General features: G+C 41.5%; 1 protein-coding gene across 1 annotated transcript; it reads right to left on the reverse strand.

The window, feature by feature from the left end:
• Positions 1–8,720: 8,720 nt before the first annotated feature.
• Positions 8,721–15,571, reverse strand: LOC144268853 (pancreatic alpha-amylase-like). Its single transcript, XM_077824132.1, has 10 exons — positions 15,377–15,571; positions 14,546–14,692; positions 14,117–14,314; positions 13,051–13,281; positions 11,990–12,123; positions 11,780–11,902; positions 11,586–11,685; positions 11,222–11,343; positions 10,987–11,112; positions 8,721–8,910 (listed from the first exon to the last, which is right to left on the reverse strand). The coding sequence occupies exons 1-10, from the start codon at positions 15,542–15,544 to the stop codon at positions 8,721–8,723; spliced, it is 1,539 nt and encodes a 512-aa protein (XP_077680258.1). The 5' UTR covers positions 15,545–15,571.
• Between the last annotated feature and the right edge of the window lie 5,925 nt (positions 15,572–21,496).

The following is a 21,496-nucleotide window of genomic DNA, read 5'->3' on the forward strand; positions in this document are numbered from 1 at the left end:
TGATTACATGAGGATCCCTGCTTTCATTTTTCTTTTACAGGTAAATTTCTAGTTCTCATGGTTATAGAGAAAAGATTGAAAATATGACTCAAGTGCACCTTATAGGCTCAAAAACTTGAAGTCAGATTAAAAGAACCCAAAATGTATTGTACTTGAAAGTCTTATGATATCTAAGTCAATCTTGTGGCTCATTATTTTGTCGTGCTTGCAGTTGGCAATACTGCTACAATTCATTAGAATACTGATCTATGCCATGATCCCGTATAACTGAATTAAATGGTATTATTTGAGTGAATAAAGTAACCTGACTTTGACCGACAGTGGGTAGTTGACTAATACACTGTTTGTCCACACATATTTGAAATATTAAAAAAGATAATGAGTACTTAAGCAAATGAATCACTCTGAATTTCATCATTGTAGCAACCGAAACAATAAAGAAGATGAATTATAGGCATCCTGGTTTGCCCCAGGAAATTCTCCATTTAATGTTGTTATAAAATATTTTAAAGTTGTGGTTTAAAATCTTTAGTCTTTCATACTGACATACAAAATTATAAAATGAAGGACTCAATGACAGTGCTTTAAATATACAACTAGAATTGTGTTGTTAATTATAAGATTTCCCCAAAGAACTTGAAGAACAAAATGTCAGTGACACTTGGTGGATATCTGGGAGGTGAAGAGGGAAGGGGAATCAGCAAAACATCACATCAGTTCTAACACCAATCTAAACTCAGTGCACTTTGTTCCTGTACTCTTATTCTGGTATGTGCCTGTTTCTAAAACAAGATATGTCAGTGGTTCTGTGTCAGAAACATCGTTCTCTTTCCCACAATTTATATTCAAGGACAAAAAGAGCAAACAGATCACGTTTGCCCATCTGTTCATTTTCTAATCAAAGACCTTTGAAGGTCTTTTTTTTCTTGTTGATTCCAGTTGAGATTGAGAGAGCCCGCGCTCTTTATTTTTTTTCATATGGGCTCTTTAAATGTTAAATTACTACTTATTTTGATTGGCTTTTTTCAATAAAGCATTATACACATCAGATTCACTAGGAAGCTGTTCCCCGACAAGATAAATATGTTGTAAACATCAGAATATTTTTAAATGGTAGCAGAGGTGAATAGCATATTAAAGATTTCAAATTGCCTGGAAGCAGTCTCAAAATTATTTATTTTATTTTAGAAAAATACATCAAGCCATTAAGTGAAGCACCAAGGCACCCTACACACCAAGAAAAAAATGACAAAATAGAACAGACCCTCCTCTTCACTACCATTACCCCTCAGCACAAAAGCCCTATTCCTTAATATTAGTGAGCATCAGTCAAAGGCTTTTTCCAGCAAGTTCTTCTCATATTGTGCTCTGAAGCGCACCAGATTTAGATTATGGCAGATCACTGGAAGGAACTTTTTCCAAAGTTGTGTGTCTTTTGCTGAGATGCCCGGCTATCAGCTAAGGAGAGTATTTATAGTGAGTATAGTATTTATAGCTCCTTTGGTAGAATAAAAGGGAAGAAGTACACTCTTACATGGCAGGGTGCTAAACTTCTTAGGGGTCATGGAGATTTCATCCAATAACTTGATCTGCACTTAAGAGCAAACAGGTTGCAAAGCAGGTAGTGCTGATGTTATGTGCCTGAGTGGGACATGCCAATGTGAGGCAAGCTATTCTGTGCTTCCTGAAGGTTCTGAATCCTTTTCAAACATAGCCCCAAGTAAAGAGTATTTAGTATGCAGCTAAAGTTTCAGAAATGGCATGCAATTTTGGGTGTTTCAGGTTCTTTGTGCCTATCCTGAGATATGTTGGATCTGATTTTCAGAGGTGATGAGCACCTCTGGCTCCCAGAGATTTCAGCTGGAGTTTTGGGTGTTGATCTCTTCTGAAAAAATCAAGCTGCAAATGTGTCAAATTAGGCACCCAAAAACCTTAGAGATTTGGCCTTAGATTTCAGTGTTTGGAGAGCAAAGACCTCAAACTTTACAAGTTTGGAGAACACCCTTTACTCATCTCAGGAAGCAATGTGCCTGATTTGCCTGTGTAGTCATGCACCATTGTGAAAATGGGTGTAAAAATGGTACCATTTTGATTTAGTAGCATTTTGCATCCACTTTGCATTGGTATAAATGACAGTAAAAGGCCCTATGTCATTTACCCTTTTAAAGAGCCATTAAAATCTATGAGAAAATTCTCAGGCCAATTGTCTGCATCACCAACATCCAGACTAAACAAATTAATATCTCCTCTGCAGAGAGTCATTGTAATGATTTGGGGGAGGGTGGAAAAAGACAATGAATGTTTCTATAAAGGACTAAGCTTGAGGGGAAACGTGTTAATAAACTAACAATATACTTTTTGTTTCTTTATTTAGGCATGTCAAGTAATTGTAAATGAGTTCCCCCTGTTTGTAGAGAAATATAAGTCCAGGTTTGAAAAAGAGCTCAGCACCCATTCAGGCACCTAAAAATGGACCACATTTTCTACAGTTCAGCTCACATATAGGCATGTACATTAAGGGGGCATGTGGTGGGGCATTTGCCCCACACTGGCAGAAAAGGGGTTAAAGCAGCCCCAGGGAGGCTGCGCAGGAGGCAGTCAGTTAGGAAAGGGATTGTAGAGACAGTAGTTGGGATAAGGGTTAGAGAGACAGGGCCAAGCTGGGCCATATAAAAAGGGCTGCTGAACAGAAAACCTTCAGTCACCCTCTGCAGTTTGAGGTGGGAAGACTGGGTGCTCTGAAGGAGGGAGAAGAGACAGCACCATGGTCAGAGCAGCGTTGGGTGGGTCTGGGGAGCATGAGTGAGCTCCCAGTTGACCACTGCCAGACTGGGGCCCTGTTACAAGGGTGGAGAAGGTACTAGGGCTGTGGGGAAATGGCCCAGGAAACAGATGGTGAGGGTTGGAAGTGATGCAGTGCATGACTGCTGCCTCCCCCCCTTTAACCATAGTTGCCACTGACACAGGAAGCTAGACCCGAGACTGCAGCCTAACACTGAGGCAAGTGGCTGGACAGAGGACTGTTGACCCCCATTGCCGCCTGGAAGGGGAGGGGGAGGGGAGAGAACTGAGTGGGGCACAGCTGGAGGGCTGTGTCCAGAAGAGGACACCACAATCCTGAGAGTGACACAGGTATTGACAGAAGCAATGACAGAGAGATGCCACTAGATGAGGGTGCACTGGTGAACCAGAGCTAATTCCCAGGATGGCAAGCAGGAGGGGCCGCAGTGGTGAGTTGTGCCCCATCACAAGCCAGATTTTCAAAAAAGATCACCATCCAGCAGACCTCATTGTTCTGGGATCTGCTAGGTGCTGAGGACTTTTGAAAAGCCCAAATGTAGAAAAATACTCTTTGTGCTTCTTGTGGCTGAAGATGCAAACTGTCATTTACACAAGAAGCTACACAAACAAACTAGGCAAGTCTTTCTTATATTCCCTTTTCCTTCCTTGTTCATTTAATTATGATTCTCAACATTTCTCTATTAAATTGAAGAACATGGGCTCTAACAACATCATGCTAGACTATCTAAATGCTAGAATATCTAAACAAAGATTGGATAGATTCATGAAGGAAGAACTTGATTTATATTTCAGTAGGTTCAAATACTTTTGACATGGTAGTTTTATTATAATTATTTTTGTGTCAAATCAATTTCTAGAATTGTTTATATACCTGTAATGTACTTTTCTACTCAGATTCTGCATCAAGCTAACCCATTTCTACCATAATCTTTTGAAATTAAAGCAACAGTCACCATTTTCTTCTGCTGGGAAGTCCCTATGGGAATGGATCAGCTTTCAAGTCCTGCCTCTCAGCAGCTGTTCCCCCAGCAAGTTCCCTCCCAACCATGTCAAGAGGACTGCCACAGGTTTCAGATAGAGAAGCCATTTTCATGCCAGTTTTGGCAAGTACTTGCACATTTTCATAGGTACAGCCCTATAGGATCTGTTTGCTCTCAGGTTGTCATTTTCAGTTGCCAAGATACTGCCATCACAAAGTAGCAGATGTCAAACAGCTCTGTTAATCTAATTTGGTTAAACTTGCATCTGTGTTTCCACCTCATTCAGCTCAGGGAGCTGTTAACGTCGAATTAAAATTGGCAATCTAGTAAACAACACGGTTCACTGTTGTAAGCTTAAGTCAGTTTTCAGGACATTTTCTGTGCATATGCAGCTTGATATGTGTTAGCAAATGCATTTTGTTTGAACTCTGTACTAAATTCCCTTTTTGCAGCCACTCTACCTTCTCCCTATACTTCAGTGCCCTCTTTTAAAATGAAAATTACATTTGCAAGTAGGCATTATAAGGGTTAACTGGGCTTAAGTCTTCCTGAGAGCAACAGGTGTAATACTTATGCACATATGTAATCTGTGAAGATGAGAAACATCCATGAAATGTAGATTAGGGTGTGTCATAAATATAAGGGGAAGGGTAAACACTTTTAAAATCTCTCCTGGCCAGAGGAAAAACACTTTCACCTGTAAAGGGTTAAGAAGCTAGGATAACGTCGCTGGGCCTGACCACAATGACCAATGAGGAGACAAGATACTTTCAAAGCTGGAGCAGGGGAGAAACAAAGGGTCTGGGTCTGTCTGTGTGATGCTTTTGCCAGGGACAGAACAGGAATGGAGTCTTAGAACTTAGTAAGTAATCTAGCTTGATATGCATTAGATTCTGTTTGTTTAAATGGCTGAGAAAATAAGCTGTGCTGAATGGAATGGATATTCCTGTCTTTGTGTCTATTTGTAACTAAGTTTTGCCCAGAGGGATTCTCTATGTTTTGAATCTAATTACCCTGTAAGGTATTTACCATCCAGATTTTACAGAGGTGATTCTTTTTTACTTTTTCTTCTATTAAAATTCTTCTTTTAAGAAACTGGATGCTTTTTCATTGTTCTTAAGATCCAAGGGTTTGGGTCTGTGGTCACCTATGCAAATTGGTGAGGATTTTTATCAAACCTTCCCCAGAAAGGGGGGTGCAAGGTTTTGGTGAGGATTTTGGGGGGAAAGATGTTTCCAAATGGGCTCTTTCTTAATAAAAAAAATACCGGTTAGACGTTTGGTGGTGGCAGCGAAAGTCCAAGGGCAAAAGGTAAAATAGTTTGTACCTTGGGGAAGTTTAAACCTAAGCTGGTAAAAGTAAGCTTAGGAGGTTTTCATGCAGGTCCCCACATCTGTACCCTAGAGTTCAGAGTGGGGAAGGAACCTTGACAGGGTGCCATCTACCTGTTTTATTGTTGCCATTCTAGTGCATGCTCTTCCTTTCAACATAACATTATAATTAAGGCTATGTTTTAGTCATGGGTATTTTTAGTAAAAGTCATGGACTGGTCACAGGCAGTAAACAAAAATTCACAGCCCATGACCTCTCCATGACTTTTACTAAAGATACCAGTGAATAAAACTGGAGGTGCTGCCCGGGGCCCCCGTGGGTGCTGGGGAAGGGCAGCCTGGCTGCTGGGAGGGGTGAAAGCAGGCAGGGGTGTGAGGCCCAGGACCCCCACTGATGCTGGGTGGGCCCGGCTGGAATTGTCCCCGCAGGGGAGCTCATTCCTGCCACCATGGAATGGCTACACAGGAGATCTTACAGCAACAAAGCTGCAGTGGTAGAGCTGTGCCGCTGTAAGTTCTGTAGTGTAGCCATAACCTTAGAAATGTAGGTTTGGAATCTAATCAAATCCCTTGCACTGAGGCGGGAATAAGTATTATCTAGACCATTCCTTACATTGTGTTTGTCTAACCTGTTTTTGAAATCCTCCAATGATGGAGATTCCACAACCTCCATAAATTTGTTCCAATGCTTAATCACCCCGACAGGAATTTTTTTCCTAATGTCTAACCTAAATCTCCTTTGGTGCAGATTAAGCCCACTACTTTTTGTCCTATCCTCAGTGATTAAGGAGAACAGTCGTTTACTATCCTCCTCTTTACAACTTTTATGTACTTGAGGACTCTTATCATGTTCCTTCTCAGTCTTCTCTTCCCCAGACTAAACAAACTTTTTTTTTCAGTCTTTTCTTGTAGGTCATGTTTCTAGACCTTTATCGTTTTTGTTCCTCTCCTCTGCGCTTGGTCAAGTTTCTCCACATCCTTCCTGAAGTTGGTGCCCAGAACTGGACACAGTACTCTGGCTGAGGCCTTGTCAGTGCTGAGTAGAGTGGAAGAATTATTTCTTGTGTCTTGCTTATAGCACTCTGGCTAATATATCTCAGAATTATATTCACTTTTTTTTTTTTTGCAACACAATTACATTGTTGAGTCATATTTAGTTTGTGTTCCTCTATAACCCCCAGATCCATTTCTGCAGTATTCCTTCCTAGGAAGTCATTTCCCATTGTGTATTTGTGCAACTGATTATTCCTTCCTACTTTACATTTGTCCTTATTGAAACTTATCCTATTTATTTCAGACCATTTCTCCGGTTTGTCAAGATCATTTTGAATTCTAATCCTGTCCTTGAAAGCATTTTCAGCTTCTCCCACCTTGGTATTATCCCCAAAGTTTATATGTACTCTCTATGCCGCCATCCAAATAATTTATGAAGATATTGAATAGAACCAGACCCAGGACAGATCCTGGCAGGACCCCACTTGAGATACACTTCTAGCTTTATTGTGAATCCAGTGTTCCCTCTAATTTTTCCCATTCATGTGTGAAATGAATTTTGTTATGTTCACCACCTCCATATTGGTGTACATAACAAAATTCATGTGGTGGGGTTGGGGACCTGTGGGGAGGGCTGGGAGTGCGGGCTCTGGGCTGGGGATGAGGATGAGGGGCTCGGGGCTGGGGCAGAGGGAGCTCAGGGGGTGAGGGCTCTGGATGGGGGTGTGGGCTCTCGGGTGGGGCTGGGGATAAGGGACTCGGGCTTAGGCAGAGGGTTGGGGTGTTGGGCTCCAGCTGCTTGTTCGAGCTCTGGGTGTGGCCGGGAATAAGGGCCTTCAGGCTGAGACAGAGGTTTGGGGTGTGGGGGGGTTGAGGATTCTGGCTGGGGAGGGTGGTGGGCTTGGGCAGAGGGTTGGGGTGCAGGGTGTGAGGGTTTCTGGTCTCCCATGTTTAAGAAGGATGAATTCAAACTGGAACAGGTATAGAGAAGGGCTACTAGGATGATCTGAGGAATGGAAAACTTGTCTTATGAAAGGAGACTCAAGGAGCTTGGCTTGTTTAACCTAACTAAGAGAAGGTTGAGGGGAGATATGATTGCTCTCTATAAATATATCAGAGGGATAAATACCGGAGAGGGAGAGGAATTATTTAAGCTCAGTACCAATGTGGACGCAAATAGATATAAACTGGCCACTAGGAAGTTTAGACTTGAAATTAGACAAAGGTTTCTAACCATCGGAGGAGTCAACTTTTGGAATAGCCTTCCAAGGAAGCCGTGGGGGCAAAAGATCTATCTGGCTTTAAGATTAAACTCGATAAGTTTATGGAGGAGATGGTATGATGGGATAACATGTTTTTGGTAATTAAATATTCATGGTAAATAGGCCTGTGATGGGATATTAGATGGGGTGGGATCTGAGTTACCCAGGAAAGAATTTTCTGTAGTATCTGGCTGGTGAATCTTGCCCATATGCTCAGAGTTTAGCTGATCGCCATATTTGGGGTCGGGAAGGAATTTTCCTCCAGGGCAGATTGGAAGAGGCCCTGGTGGTTTTTTGCCTTCCTCTGTAGCATGGGGCACGGGTCACTTGCTGGAGGATTCTCTGTTTCTTGAAGTCTTTAAACCACGATTTGAGGACTTCAATAGCTCAGACATAGGTGAGAGGTTTTTTGCAGGAGTGGTGGGTGAAATTCTGTGGCCTGTGTTGTGCAGGAGGTCAGACTAGATGATCATAATGGTCCCTTCTGACCTAAATATCTATGAATCTATGTATGGATTCAGTATTATGTAACCTGAAGATAATGGCTGATATACATTAAATCCTAAGGGTAGCTTATTACAGGAGTGGCTACAGGCATTTTCTTTGGTGTAAGATCCAGAGTACTAGTGGATCTTGGATAAGTGACAGGTCTCTTTGGATGGGGAGCAACCTGAATATTTTGTGATTTATTTATTTGTTTGGTATAAGTGACCGTTTATTGCTAAATCCAGCTTGTTTGAGTGACAAAATAGACTGGAGAGCCTAAATGACTGTCCATGATAAGATTGTTACAGTTTATATTTACTACTGGGCTGGTGAATTCTAATTATAGAACGCACTACCAGTATGGGGTGTCTGCCTGGTTTTTGACAGTCTTCCCTAAAGTAGGCATTCATGATTGTGAGCCACTCCATGCAGCGTGACAGACATCATGTAATTTAATAGAGGGTATGTGTTTGTTTCACCTGGTTTCACTACTTTAAATTCATTATTCAAAAATATATTAGTGGTGTATGTACATGTATCAGATTTGGATTTATGACAGTACAATTTATAATGTAATTTCTTCTTTACAGTGTCCTTTCCTTTGCTCCAGCTGAAACAAACTAGTACTGCTAATGGTAAATGATACTGTTGGCCAGTTACACTGCCGCTTATAAACCAGTATTGGCATCCCTATTAGTTACATACTGATAGTACAAATAGTTAGTTTCATTAATGAAATCGAGTGTAACAACAGTTTTGCTCCAGTAACATTTATTTCTTAATTAAAGGATCATTCACTGTGGTGTGCTACACAGAACAAAAAGTACTAGGTGAATGACCAAGGGAAGAGATGCCTCTAGTTTACATTATAATTTAGCATTAACGTGAATTGCAATGAAAGGGTCTTCAGCCTGGTTGCTAATCTTGAAATTGGCAATACCATTAGAAGCAACAGAGATTTTTGTTCCAGTACAGGAGTTGCCCTTCTTTTGCCCAGAAATAACATCGCAGTAAGTGCCAGCAGGAAGGCCAGTCTGCAAATTTACATTCAACCACCTATGTATAAAAACAGATTGAAAAGGAGTAAGTGGTAATTCAGACTCTCTAATACAGATTTCTCTGTAAATGTCATGCTAACCTGTGGCCCATGGGATGGTACTACAAGGCTAGATGGGTTTTAGTCTTCTGTCTGGTCTTTTACTCTTTTTGGCCAGTGGGATTGGGAGTGCTGGTATTGGAAACATATTCAGTCTGTGACTTCTCTAGACGAAGTAAGAGCAACAGTGATGAATTCAAAGGGTTCAGGGCAGTCTTCATAGGCAGTTCACAGGGTTGCGGCACCATGAAGCCTTGCATTGGTCAGCATGAATCAGACAGGGAGTTCCCTGTCACTCATTAGAACAAAAGCCTCATATATTCAGAGGTGCAAGTAAGCCCGTACTGCAAGAACAGGTATACAGCCAACCATAACAGTGGTAGCCAGGAGCCCCATGGCTTCAGCAGCGATTTAAAGGGCCTGGGGCTTCCAGCTGCCGCTACTGTGCCAGCAGCCAGAGCCCTGGGCCCTTGAAATTGCTGCCAGAGCCCTGGGATAGCGGCGGTGGCCAGAGGCTCTGGTGGCAATTTTAAGATTAAATTTAAGTCACTGCCAGAGTCCTGGGGTAGCACTAGCGGTGGCAGCCAGGAGCCCCAGGCCCTTTAAATCGCCACCAGGCCCCGCTGAAGGGTTGGCTGGGGGAGTCTGTCCCCAGGCCCTCCCCACCTTGCTCAGGACCCCGGCCGCCCTGCGTACCGGTATGTCCCTTAAATTACTTTCACTCCTGCATATATTTCTGGGATACTACTCTTATAACAGGCATAACCACCCCTGAAGCCACAGAAATTTCACCTAAGGCCTGGTCTACACTTAAAATTTAGATTGGCCTGCCTACATTGCTCCAGGGTGCGAAAAATCCTTCCACTGACACCATAGTTAAGCCGACCTAAACCTTGGCATAGACATGACTAGGACCATGCAAAAATTCTTCCATTGACATAACTACCATTGCTTTGAAAGGTGGATTAACTACCATGGTGGAAAAACCCCTTCTGTCACTGTAGGAAGTGTCTACACTGTTGCACAGCTGCAGCACACTAGCTGTATGCCCGTAGTGTAGACATGGCTTACATCTCCCAGGGCAAATTTAGGCCCCTAGCAATAAGAGAGAACACAAACTCAGATTCTTACTGTATTTACCAGCTTTGATAGCATGTTCGGTTTTTAGTTCAGACTCAATGTTTTGACTTTTCATTATCACTTCTGTACATATATTGTTCTTTTCCCTCTCCCTAAGTCTCACCCGAAATGACCTTTTCTGATAATCCCACTGATGCACCTTGGCAGACTGCGGATTTCATAGGACATTTTTCTGGCAATGTCATACTCTTTATGGCTTCCACTGAGTCTCAAATTCCCAAAGTCTCTTTCTGCACCTCTGACATGAGAGGAGCCAAGAAGAGCACAGCACCAATCCTAACAAACTGCCATCCCTTATGAGACTCCCCAAAGACTCTAGTGAATATCCAGAGAGATTGAAGGCATTGCTGGGGACAAAATGCCTTTTGTATTGGAGAGGGAGGCATTTAACTGAAGTGATTCAAACCTTAACACGGACAACACCAAGAGCAATTCAGTGAATAGTGCTCAAAAGCGGAGAATCCCATCCCTATAATCATCTAATCTAGTCATCAACTCTTCTCCTCTCTGCAGACCTAACCCAATCCCACCTTCATGGCCTTTTGGAGAGCATCCCAACCTGACTGACATATTACTTATTACTGACATGTTAAATCTCCACCCATTTCTTTCCACCTTCTAGCTCACGGCTAGTTACCTCTCACACCTGCATGGTCATGCATTCCTGACTGACCAACCTTCACTGCCGGGTATGAATTCAGTGATCAGGAATCAGTGGCAGACTAGTGTGTTGCTTAAGAAGCTAATGTTGGGTTTTGAAAAGTGTTTCTGGGAGAGGGTAGGTGGTAGGTTTGGATTTGCAATAGGTAAAAGCCAAGATCTGTCCCATGACAAAGTTGTCACATATCCTCTCTGTAGCTATCATTTTTCTGAAGATATTCACTCCTCCCACTTACCAGTCATCATTATTAAAGACAATGAATCCTCTATTACCACGCCCAAAAGCCACTTGATTGCTGCCGTTGTCCCACCAGTTTGAGAAAGGCTGGCCATCAACCACATTACGGAAAATAACCATGTTCCTGAAAATACAACAAATAGGCTTGACTTCAGTTGAAATATCCTCACTTCAGTTAAAGATATATTGCAAACTGCATCCTCTTTATTTAATTTCTCTCTACGGTTTCCTACCTTATTTGACGCCACCTGTGTTCACAGACCCAACCGTTGCCACAAGTGCTATCCGCATTGATTGAAACAGCTTTGGTTGAACCATCACCATGGCTTGGTGGTCCTATCCAGTCATTAACATCCTTGTTGATAAATGTAAAATTATAAAAGTTAAATGTTCTATCTTGGAAAAAGACCATACATAGGAAACAGGATAGCATTCATTCTTGTTCAGAGAGTCAACACAAGGCTTATTCATACCACTCCTACCCTAAGGATGTTAATGGGAATTAAGTAGTGCATAGACCCAGTGCTGTCTCTCTACACAGGGGTAAAGTTCATCCTAAGAGTCTTGTGAATTTATTTTCAACTGTTAGAAACCTACCTTTCCATTCTGGAAATTTCTTGTCCAGCGGTAACTTGACATTATACGTGTGAATCCATAAGGATGAGAAAGCATGAAACCAACTGCCATTTTATATAGTCTGTAAACCAAAGAGTAATGAGACATGTGAAGATACACTGTCTTTGTTAGGACAAAAGTAATAAGAACCTCACACAGCCAACAGCGTTCCTTACCTGGCATCCCAGAAAGTTAGAATAGAAGCTCCTCCAGCACCATGTCCCCTTTGGTTGTCATGATTATCCACAAAGACAAGGGCTCTGTTAGAAGCCATGAAACCCCAGCCTTCTCCCCAATTCCTAAACAAACAAACAATGAGTCAAACACATGGACACTACTATTTCAACTATTGCAGGAATCTAACAATGAATCCAAATGCTATATACTTTAAATAGGCCATCTTTTCTCCATTCCATTTGCGGATGACTGTCCCCAGTTTTGCACCATATTTGAATTCAGTCACTCGGCCATTTCCCAAGTAGTCACTGGCTTTAATTGCCTCTCCACCCAAGTCAATTACCTAGCAGAAGTAAGAAAAAGCTGTTAACACATTCCTAGCTATTTAAAAAGCAATACAATAAACACTAGTTCTGGGTCTCTATTATAAGAGAAATAATTTGAGCAAGTAAACCAAACACATTTATTGTTACTACCTAAAGCAACCTAAATTCAATGTAATGAACAACATTGCAAATGTCTTATTTTGTATATAGCAAGCATGGTTAGCACTTGTGGGTGTTAAAAGAATTGCCCCGGTGCCAGAAAGCTTAGTCTGAGAATTCGAGAGACATTTGAGGAAAAACCGCCCCAAACTTTTTCTACTGTGAGTAATTAGTGTCAACTTTTTAAACAGCTATTTAGAGAGAGTAAAGTATTCTATTTTTTATTTTTTTAAATCAAAGTTCTGTCTATCAGCTTAGGGCCTACAAAAAATAAATGCTATGGTCTTTCTGTTGGCTCTGCAGTAGAAGTTAGCTAACTTTCCTAGAATTTCCTAGACCTGTACATATTAAAAAGCATAAAAGACTAAAAGTGGGATTCCTAAGTGGCAAAGGTTAGACTCTATAGGGAATATTATTGCTTGATTTGCCACTTCCTTAGACTTTGTGTCATCATTTGCACCTGTGTAGAGCAAATGCATAAATATCTGCATGCAGAAGACAGTTTGATTTCAAAACAAAAGCACTTATTTGTATATGCAAACTGATGATCATGTAAAATTAAATAATTTAAAATTTAGCCCTTAAATCTTTCATTCATATAGGGCATGATTTTGCAGAGTACTGAGTACTCTTTATTAAGTTAAGCCTATGCTTAAGCACTCTGCTAGATTGAGTCCAGAGTGTTTAAAACCTTGTGCTTTGCAGGATCCAGCCCATACTGTATTTGTATTTTTATATAAAAGAACCCATTTCTGTACAGAGTGAAATTAAGAAAATGAGATTACCTCCTGGTAAATGAAAGGCTGCGTTCTGGAGGAAAACCATCGAGTATTTAGGTTTTTCAGTTTGTTTAAAAATGCCTTCATATCCCCAGGCCACATGTGCTTGGAAGCATCAATTCTGAAGCCTGCCACACCAATATCAATGAGGTTGTTCATGTATTCAGCAACTTTTGAGCGCACATAGTCCTTCTCCAGGGCAAGATCAAGTAGACTAACCAGGCGGCAGTCACGGACCTGTTTTAAAAATTAGTTGAGATATCACCGAGTCATATGCCAAACTATACATTTTTTATTAAAATATATTCATTTTTAAAAAAAGAAAAGGAGTATTTGTGGCTTCTCTAAGGTGCCACAAGTACTCCTTTTCTTTTTGCGAATACAGACTAACACGGCTGTTACTCTGAAACCATTCATTTTTAACATATTTTTAATTTCATGTACTAAACCAGTTCAATCCACATGCCAAACCTGTTTTGAATAGAATTCCTTCAAAGTCAATACAGAAGAATGTACTCTGGAATGTATTATGTTTAGGTGGTGTGATTCTCGGGTCAGGCCAGGAAGTGAAGAAGATTGTCTGCAAATGTAGCTGCAATGTGAATTTAGGAAGGGAGACTGCACCATGGAATTTAGCAAACACAAGGAGCTAAAATCCCTAAATTTGGCTTGTCACCTACTGAATTACCAGCATCACTTGCTGCGGAACTGTGGGTTTTCTAAGGAGGTCTCCCATTAATAGTTACTGATCAGGCTGAAAGTTCCTTAGATGCTTAGGCAATAGCTTGAACACAACAGTGTCTTCATCAGTTAGGGGCGATCAGAACTACATAACTAACAGGTGCATAAATAGGCGCATAACTCTAAGCATCAGAGAAGTCAATGGTCATACTCCTATGCTTAAATTTAGGCACATACTTAAGTACCTTCTTGTATTGAGTGCATACTGCTCAGCTCAGACAAGGATCTTGTTATTTTTTTTTCCTTGTTAAGATGGTCATCCAACAGCAAAGACTAGTCAAGAAGATAGGAGGGAGGGGAAAGTAAAACCAGATACTTATATAGAAATTACCTGATTCACATCATTGTAATTTTCAATCTCTCCACTTCCAGTTTTACATTTACCATCGTTAAAGTCCAAGGATGAGTACGGGACAGATGGAAAATCTCTATTCCCTGCATTGAAATAACTTCCACAAGTAGCACGATTTCCAGAGCCGCCACCAGATCCACACATGTGGTTGACTACAGCGTCAACGTAAATATGAACCTAGAGAGCAATGTTTGCACTTCAGTTTGTTTTTACAAAGGAGAGGGAAGTGACATTGTGAGTTTCGCTGACTGGATCACCTTTTATTCCTCCCATTTACATCCCTTCACCTTTTCTAACTTCTTTGCAGCCTTCTCCCTTCATTTGGAATAGGACAGTCAGCTATTCCGATCTGAAATCAGTTATTTCTCCCCACACTATTTCACCAGGAGGAAATCCACAGACACTTACTCCAACATTGTTGCACCTGGTCACCATGTCTTTAAATTCATTTTCATTTCCAGATCGTGTGCACAGTTTGTAGCTGATTGGCTGGTACCTTTCCCACCAGGGTCTCCAGGGGTTAGTAATTATAATATTTTCATTTGGAGGCGATATCTGGGAATGAAATGACGTCATTTCATAAACTAGTAATTATTTTGACATTTATTTGTATAAGCGCAGAGAGGGTGCTCAGTGCTGTACAACACACATGAGGAGCACAAACACAGATCACTGACACCAGTTTTACTCCTGATTTACACTGTAATCCAGCCCACTCTCTCCCACAAGGAGCTTGCTGTCACAAGATCTGATCCTGGGAGGACTCGGATTGAAATCAATGGGAGTTAAAGGAGCTCACCATCTCACAAAAGGTACCTAGGACAGATTCCTTAAAGAAAGACAAAACCACCCTGGGAGACTGAAGTAATTTAGAAGTTTCTTTTTCAATGGGGACAAGTGTTAGTGGTTTTGCACATCACTGGAGAATAAATATGTCTGAAATGATAGTAAATAAGAAATAAATTGATACTTTGTACTTGGAGGAATTAGAATGTAAATGACACATAGTGGAAAGCATGTGTTTTTTTGGATCTGGCCCAGTGGGCACAAAGTAAAATCACCCCTTCAAAATGACTGGTCTAAGCACGTACCTGTCAACATTTCCTACTTCCATCACCGATTTTAATTGATAGTAACTCTGGTGCCTGTCCTCTGTGAACTGGACCTTTTACTCTGGTAAATAAATAATGCCAAAAGATGAAGAAATTTTACTGTCTACTAACATTAGAGGCTACATACCTGAACTCCACCAAATCCATTGGGTGCTAAATACCGTTCACATTCAAGAGCAATGTCAGCCCAACGCCATTCAAATAGGTGGACAATAGACGTCGTCCCAGACTTTGTATTTGGGTTGTATTGTGCCCAGCAAAGGCCAGCAGCTGCTAGCAGAAGAAGAACCTTCATTGTGCTGTAAGTGAGGGCTTGTGGTCTTCTCACTGGCTCTTTATAGTCCTGCAAGAGGGTACAGTTCACATTACATTTACATGTGACATATTTCACATGACTGCCTAGTATTTGGTTAACTAGCCATTTGTCATTTTATCTGATTGTGTCTGAAGTGCTCAACAGGTGAAGAGAAAACAAATTCTCATGCTAACAAACTTTAACTATAAATAAAACAAATTAGGCCTCTGTGTGTTTTTTTAAGGGTGGCAACACAGTTTTCCAGAGGTCTTTGGCATCTGTGAGTGCACATGGGGACACAAACTCATTGACTAAAAATAGATATGAACATGTCAGTGGCTTCAATAATTAGGAGTAAATGCTAAGCTGGGAGGATCGCTCTCACAGATCTAAAAGGTATCAATGGCATAGAATCAGAAATACTTAATATTAAACATCCATCTGCACTGCACCTCTAGAGGGCTCCATGATTTCTGAAAAGTCCAGAATTTCTCTCTCAGGGCTAAATTGCTGCCAGGTAGGATAGATAGCCCTTGGGTGGGAAGGCATGGAACTACACTGCCCCAAGGGATACACAGGTGGCATTGTGCTTTGGCTGTTTTAAAATGTATTTTTCCCTGTAGCCTAAAAATATTTGAAGAAATTGTATTTTTCTGTAGTTTTGTGGGTTGCAAAAAAATGCATATTGGGTCCTTTATTGTAGCACTGGCTTAGCTGACATGAGCAGTCCCAAATTAAGCCAAGACATGCCTGAGTCAGTAATTGCTGAACAAACCCAAACATGTACTTTCTGAAACAATTAACTATTGTGACTGTCTTTACAGTAAATAAGGGAGATAACCACACTAGTTAGTGTCTATGTTTATAGTAAACAATGTAGTCAGAAACACCCTGAACTGATAAGCATATCTTATGCAATCTGCAAAGCAATTGATCTTTACATGCAAGTATAGATGTTGGTAGCGAGGATAGGTGGTGTGTGGTATGACGTGAATTGGAATTGTGGTATCCCCCTGTACCTAAAACCCTTGCATCTAGGCCTGGCTAGCATATGCAAAGAGCAGTTACGTGCTTCATAAAGTAACCTGAGAATCAAGCTGTCTTCTGGATCCCAGAGAACTGGATGAAATGTTCTCCCAGAACTTGACAAGGCATTCTGGAAAAAACAAGTGGTAAAAGCTCAGAAGGAATCCCAAGATATATAACAGTTTGGTGATCAACAAGGCTATAGTCACAGAAGTTAAATTTACCCTTATTTCTTCCGTATTGATTTAGTGGGAACAATTGAGTAGAATCAGAAAGGAAGAGGTTAATGCGACTTTGGTTAATATTTTACTACCTGGACTGATAGAGGCCTGAGAGGTCGTAGGGAATTATAAATGCATAGCTTTTTAAGGCTAAAGGGGCTCATTGGGATCAGCTAGTCTGACCTTCTGCATAATGCAGAACACAAATTTCACAAAAAAATCCGACAAAGCCCAAAAACCTGTGGATGAACTAAAGCTTATCTTTTAGAAAGAGAGCAAATCTTAGCCAAAATGTGGAAGGGACTCAGAACAATAGGGAAATAACAGAACAGACCAGCTGAAATGATACAGCAGATATAAGGAGGGCGTGAGTCAGGTTTTTAGAGAGACAATGGCTATGTCTTCACTGCAAAAAAAAAAACAACAAAATAAAAAACCCTGAAACAGGTTTTACCAATAGATATCTTTTAACAAGATATCTATCTTGATGGAAAAACATCTGTTCTTGCAGTGAAGACAAAGGCAATATGAATTTCAAGTAGATGCATCATATCATAGTCCCCCACTAAAACAAAGAGTAATAAAATTCCACAGTCTTAGTAAACAGATAGAAAAGTAAATATTAAGAAAATGTATTAAACTTCAAAAGAGACTCTGGAAGATGGAAAGCTTAACAATGTGAATGAATGACAGCCAGAAGTTGAGAAACTTTGTGAGACTCATTCTTTTACCAGGAGTTTATTGGTCACGGGCAACTAACACACAAGCCTGGCTACATCACAAAAAAAAAAAAAAAAAAAAAGAACTGTATTTTTGCGAATACAGACAAACACGGCTGCTACTCTGAAACCTATCACAAGAACAGTAAGTTGTCAGAGAACAGGCTCCGCTTTCCAGCAGTAAGCCTCCAACTGCTAACAGCCAGTACATGTTACTGTGATGGCTATAGATAAAAAATATATTCTCTAACTGGTCAAATTCACCTACCTTTTAAATCCAAACTCAAACTAAAAAAACCCTAAATGCTGAGATGGCCAGTGCTATAATCTGATCCCCAATGTACCTACATAGGGAACAGAAATTTGATACGCGGGTGGGGGGGGTCTTCAGTCTAGCAAACAAAAGGTATAACAAGATCCAATGGCTAAAAATTGCCAGCATCAGGCTAGAAAAAAGAAGTGCAAGCTTTTAACAGTGAGGGTAATTATTAACCATTGGATCAATGTACCAGTGCTGTGGTGGAATCACCATCACTAGAGATTTTAAAATCGAGATTGGATGTTTTTCTAAAAGACATGCACTGGTTCAACCACAGCTACTAGCCTTGAAACTGGACTTAATTTAGGGGAGGCCTATGGCTTGTGTTATGCAGGCGGTCAGACACAATGATCACAAAAGTCCCTTCTGGCCTTAAAACTCTATTAATATTTTGACCTACAATTTCTAACATGGATGCCACAAAATTAAACTCAGCTAGGCAGCTAAACCCTCATGGAGAAACTCAAATTAGTTGATGCAAGAGGAATGTAGATGCCTAGCATGCATCCAAGTAGGACCATTCTGACCCTGATGTAATAAAACAGCCTTCTGATGATATGCAAAAACATTTATAAAGACCGGTATTCTTTGTGCTTATCTCCCATTTGCCTTTCAAAGCAGACTAAGGCATTTGGACATCCAACTACCAAGCCAAGTTCCTTAGGCAACGTGGAAAAAAAAAAATCTAAGCTTCACTTACTATTTAACGCAGAAAGCAGCTAGTGTAGAAGTGCGTGCGTGCGTACACACACACACACACACACACACACACACACGCTTACTTTTATTTTCTTGGAACTTTTCAATCACAGGCACTGGGAATTCTGTAGGTTCTTCAGCTACCATGGAGATGGGTGCCGTACAAAAGCTTATCTTTGAAAAAACCAGTCTCGTTGTAGATAGGCTGCTGTAACAGATTTTAGTGAATTTCTTAACACGAGTGCTTCATCATAGACTGTACGAGATGATGCTTTATTTTTAATATTATTCAAAACACTGTCAATGCAGAAAGGCAGCACAAACGGCTTTTAGTATTTAAAAATAAACAACTTGGTGTATCCGCTCTCCCAAGGGCTCATGGGGATCAAGCCTTCTCCCTGATGCTTGCTAGTTAGAGGGCCTTCTCTCCCACCCCAACCCCAACGGTAGCAACCTAGGTTCTTTGTTGTGCTGCCTGGTGCCACGAACCAAGGTGCATCCTCTCTGTGCCTAGGACACAAGCGGATGCTGTCCCTTGGAAAAATGGCTAATACTCCTGTTCTTACCAAGGCTTCTGACCCAGAACATAAGAAATAGAATTCAATAATGGAACCCTAAACAAATTCAATGTCACACCCACAAAGAACAATGTAACAAAGGGAGACTTTATTGGGGAGAGGCAACAGAGACACCAGAGACAAAAAATGTTAAATGCTAAAACATTAATAATACAACAAATTCCCCCCCTTCCACCATTCACAGCTGTATTTCAGCTCCTGGCACCTTACCAAGCAGTTGGATATGTGTGTAGTAACGCTGCAACCACTGGCTGGCTTAAAGAAAACAATAGGGCCTTCCTAAAGTACAATGAGTTGGCTCCTGGACCTATGGTCTCACCTGGCTCTAGGTCGCCAACACCAGCTGGGTCTGTGCCTCCCAGGATACTGGTATCCACAGGTCTCTAACTGCCTGACTTGACCAAAATTGAAACTAAACCTAGTCACTTTATCACTGAGTCAGGCTGTCCTCTGCCTGAGGGGCTTAGCGGTCATGCCTCATTGTGGGCCCAGCAAACTGCTTGTAATAATTGCCTACTCCCTCCATCACAAACCTCTCTAGTGCAGTGGCTCCCAAACTTGCCACACCGGTTTGTTTACCTGTCGCGTCCGCAGGTTCAGCCGATCGCGGCTCCCAGTGGCCGCGGCTCGCTGCTCCAGGCCAATGGGAGCTGCTGGAAGCGGCGGCCAGTATGTCCCTCGGCCCACGCTGCTTCCAGCAGCTCCCATTGGCCTGGAGCAGCAAACCGCGGCCACTGGGAGCCGCGATCGGCTGAACCTGCGGACGCGGCAGGTAAACAAACTGGCCGGGCCCACCAGGGGCTTTCCCTGCACAAGCGGCGGAACAAGTTTGGGAACCACTGCTCTAGTGGCTTTGCAGGACTTTTCAGTCTATTCTGTTCCTGTCTCAGACTTAAGTAGGCTGGGGAAAGGTGTCTGAAGGGCCTGGAGCATTGTTGTTGTAGGCCAGTGGGTGGATGAAGCAATGATCCCCAAACTGTGGGACATGCCCCCCATGAGGGGGCACGGTGCAAAATTGGAAGACGGTGCAAACAGGCCTGGGCCAGTTCCCACAGGGGAGGGAGCACCACCGAACCCCGCTACACACTAGGGTTGCCAATTTTCTAATAGCAGAAAACCCAACACACTTGCTCCCACAACCCCACCCCTTCTCCAAGGGCCCCCCGCCCCGCTCACTCCATCCCCTCTCCTTCCGTCACTTGCTCTCACCCCCCCACCCCATCCCTCCAGCTCACTTGCTAATTTTCACAGCAAGGACCAAACAGCAACCAGGAGAAGGCCAGGAGCGGCAACAATTTGAATGTGGGAGATGGAACATGTGATTCAAATACCCCTCACCTCCCCAGGGAGAGATTTTAAACATTATTGTGAAATTAATTGCCCCCCAAAAGAGTCCCACTCACAATGAGCGAGACTAAAGAGACTATTTCAGGAGCTGATTTTTCTTGCTTTCACCAACTGTCCTGGTAGGGGATCCAGTAGTGCTGCAGCCTACCGTACCTGACAATGAACTGTATACTTTGAAAAAAAGTTATGCTGTTCCATCTTTAATGACTAGTTAAATTGCATATATTGTCTATTAAAGCATATATTTAAACAATGTGAACAAATTTGCGTGATGGGAGTCTTAATGTTAACATTTCCTGACACTTACGTTTGCATATGTAACTTGAATATTGCATTGATGTTATTTAATTAATTCATTATAACTCTTCAATTTTAAGAAGGTAAGGTTGCATAAAATGTAATTCATGCTGCAGAAACTGATCCCCTTCCTATTTTGCCATCCTGCTAACCAATAGATTTGCTGGTGTTCTTCAAGTTTTTTCACCTGTACTGTGTGCCAGATTTAATCCAAAACAGATTGAGAGGAAATATGTTACAATGTTACCCACAGCGTGACCACCTGGCCTTTCAGTGCCCAAAGTTTCACATTACACATCAAATCAATAAATATTGTCTTGTATAATCAGGCAAAGGATTGTACACGTGTTATTTGTATATGAGCGTGTGTGTCACAAATAAACTTCCTCAATGTGGAATGGATGCACACTAGCCTTTGTAAACTGAACTGAGATTTTCCAAGCATTTCCACCAAAACAGTTTTAGGTAAAATATAAAACAGGTTTATTAACTACAAAACAATAGAATTTATGTGATTATACATGGAAGGCATAAATATCAGAGATTACATTAAGAAAATAAAAAGTAAACACACATTTTAAATCCTAACCTTTTACTCGAAGCAAGAGCTAAAGCAAACAATATCTCACCCTGACAGATGGTACAAGCAGGTTACTGTTCCCCAGTATTCAGCTTGGGACTACCTTCCAGCCTGGGACCACCCTTACCCAGTTCAAATCTTTGTCTTCCAGACATTCCTCCCGGTG

The sequence above is a fragment of the Eretmochelys imbricata genome, chromosome 8 (assembly GCF_965152235.1).
Source record: "Eretmochelys imbricata isolate rEreImb1 chromosome 8, rEreImb1.hap1, whole genome shotgun sequence".
Taxonomy (NCBI): Eukaryota; Metazoa; Chordata; order Testudines; family Cheloniidae; genus Eretmochelys; species Eretmochelys imbricata.

Bases quoted from the DNA above. Each gene is read 5' to 3' on its own strand.
- LOC144268853 (XM_077824132.1), bottom strand. From the start codon at position 15,544: ATGAAGGTTCTTCTTCTGCTAGCAGCTGCTGGCCTTTGCTGGGCACAA. The intron at 14,315-14,545 runs GTAAGTGTCTGT...ATTGCTCTCTAG, and splicing joins CCAGGTGCAACAATGTTGGA to GTTCATATTTACGTTGACGC. The intron at 11,686-11,779 runs GTAAGGAACGCT...TTTGGTTTACAG, and splicing joins CTAACTTTCTGGGATGCCAG to ACTATATAAAATGGCAGTTG.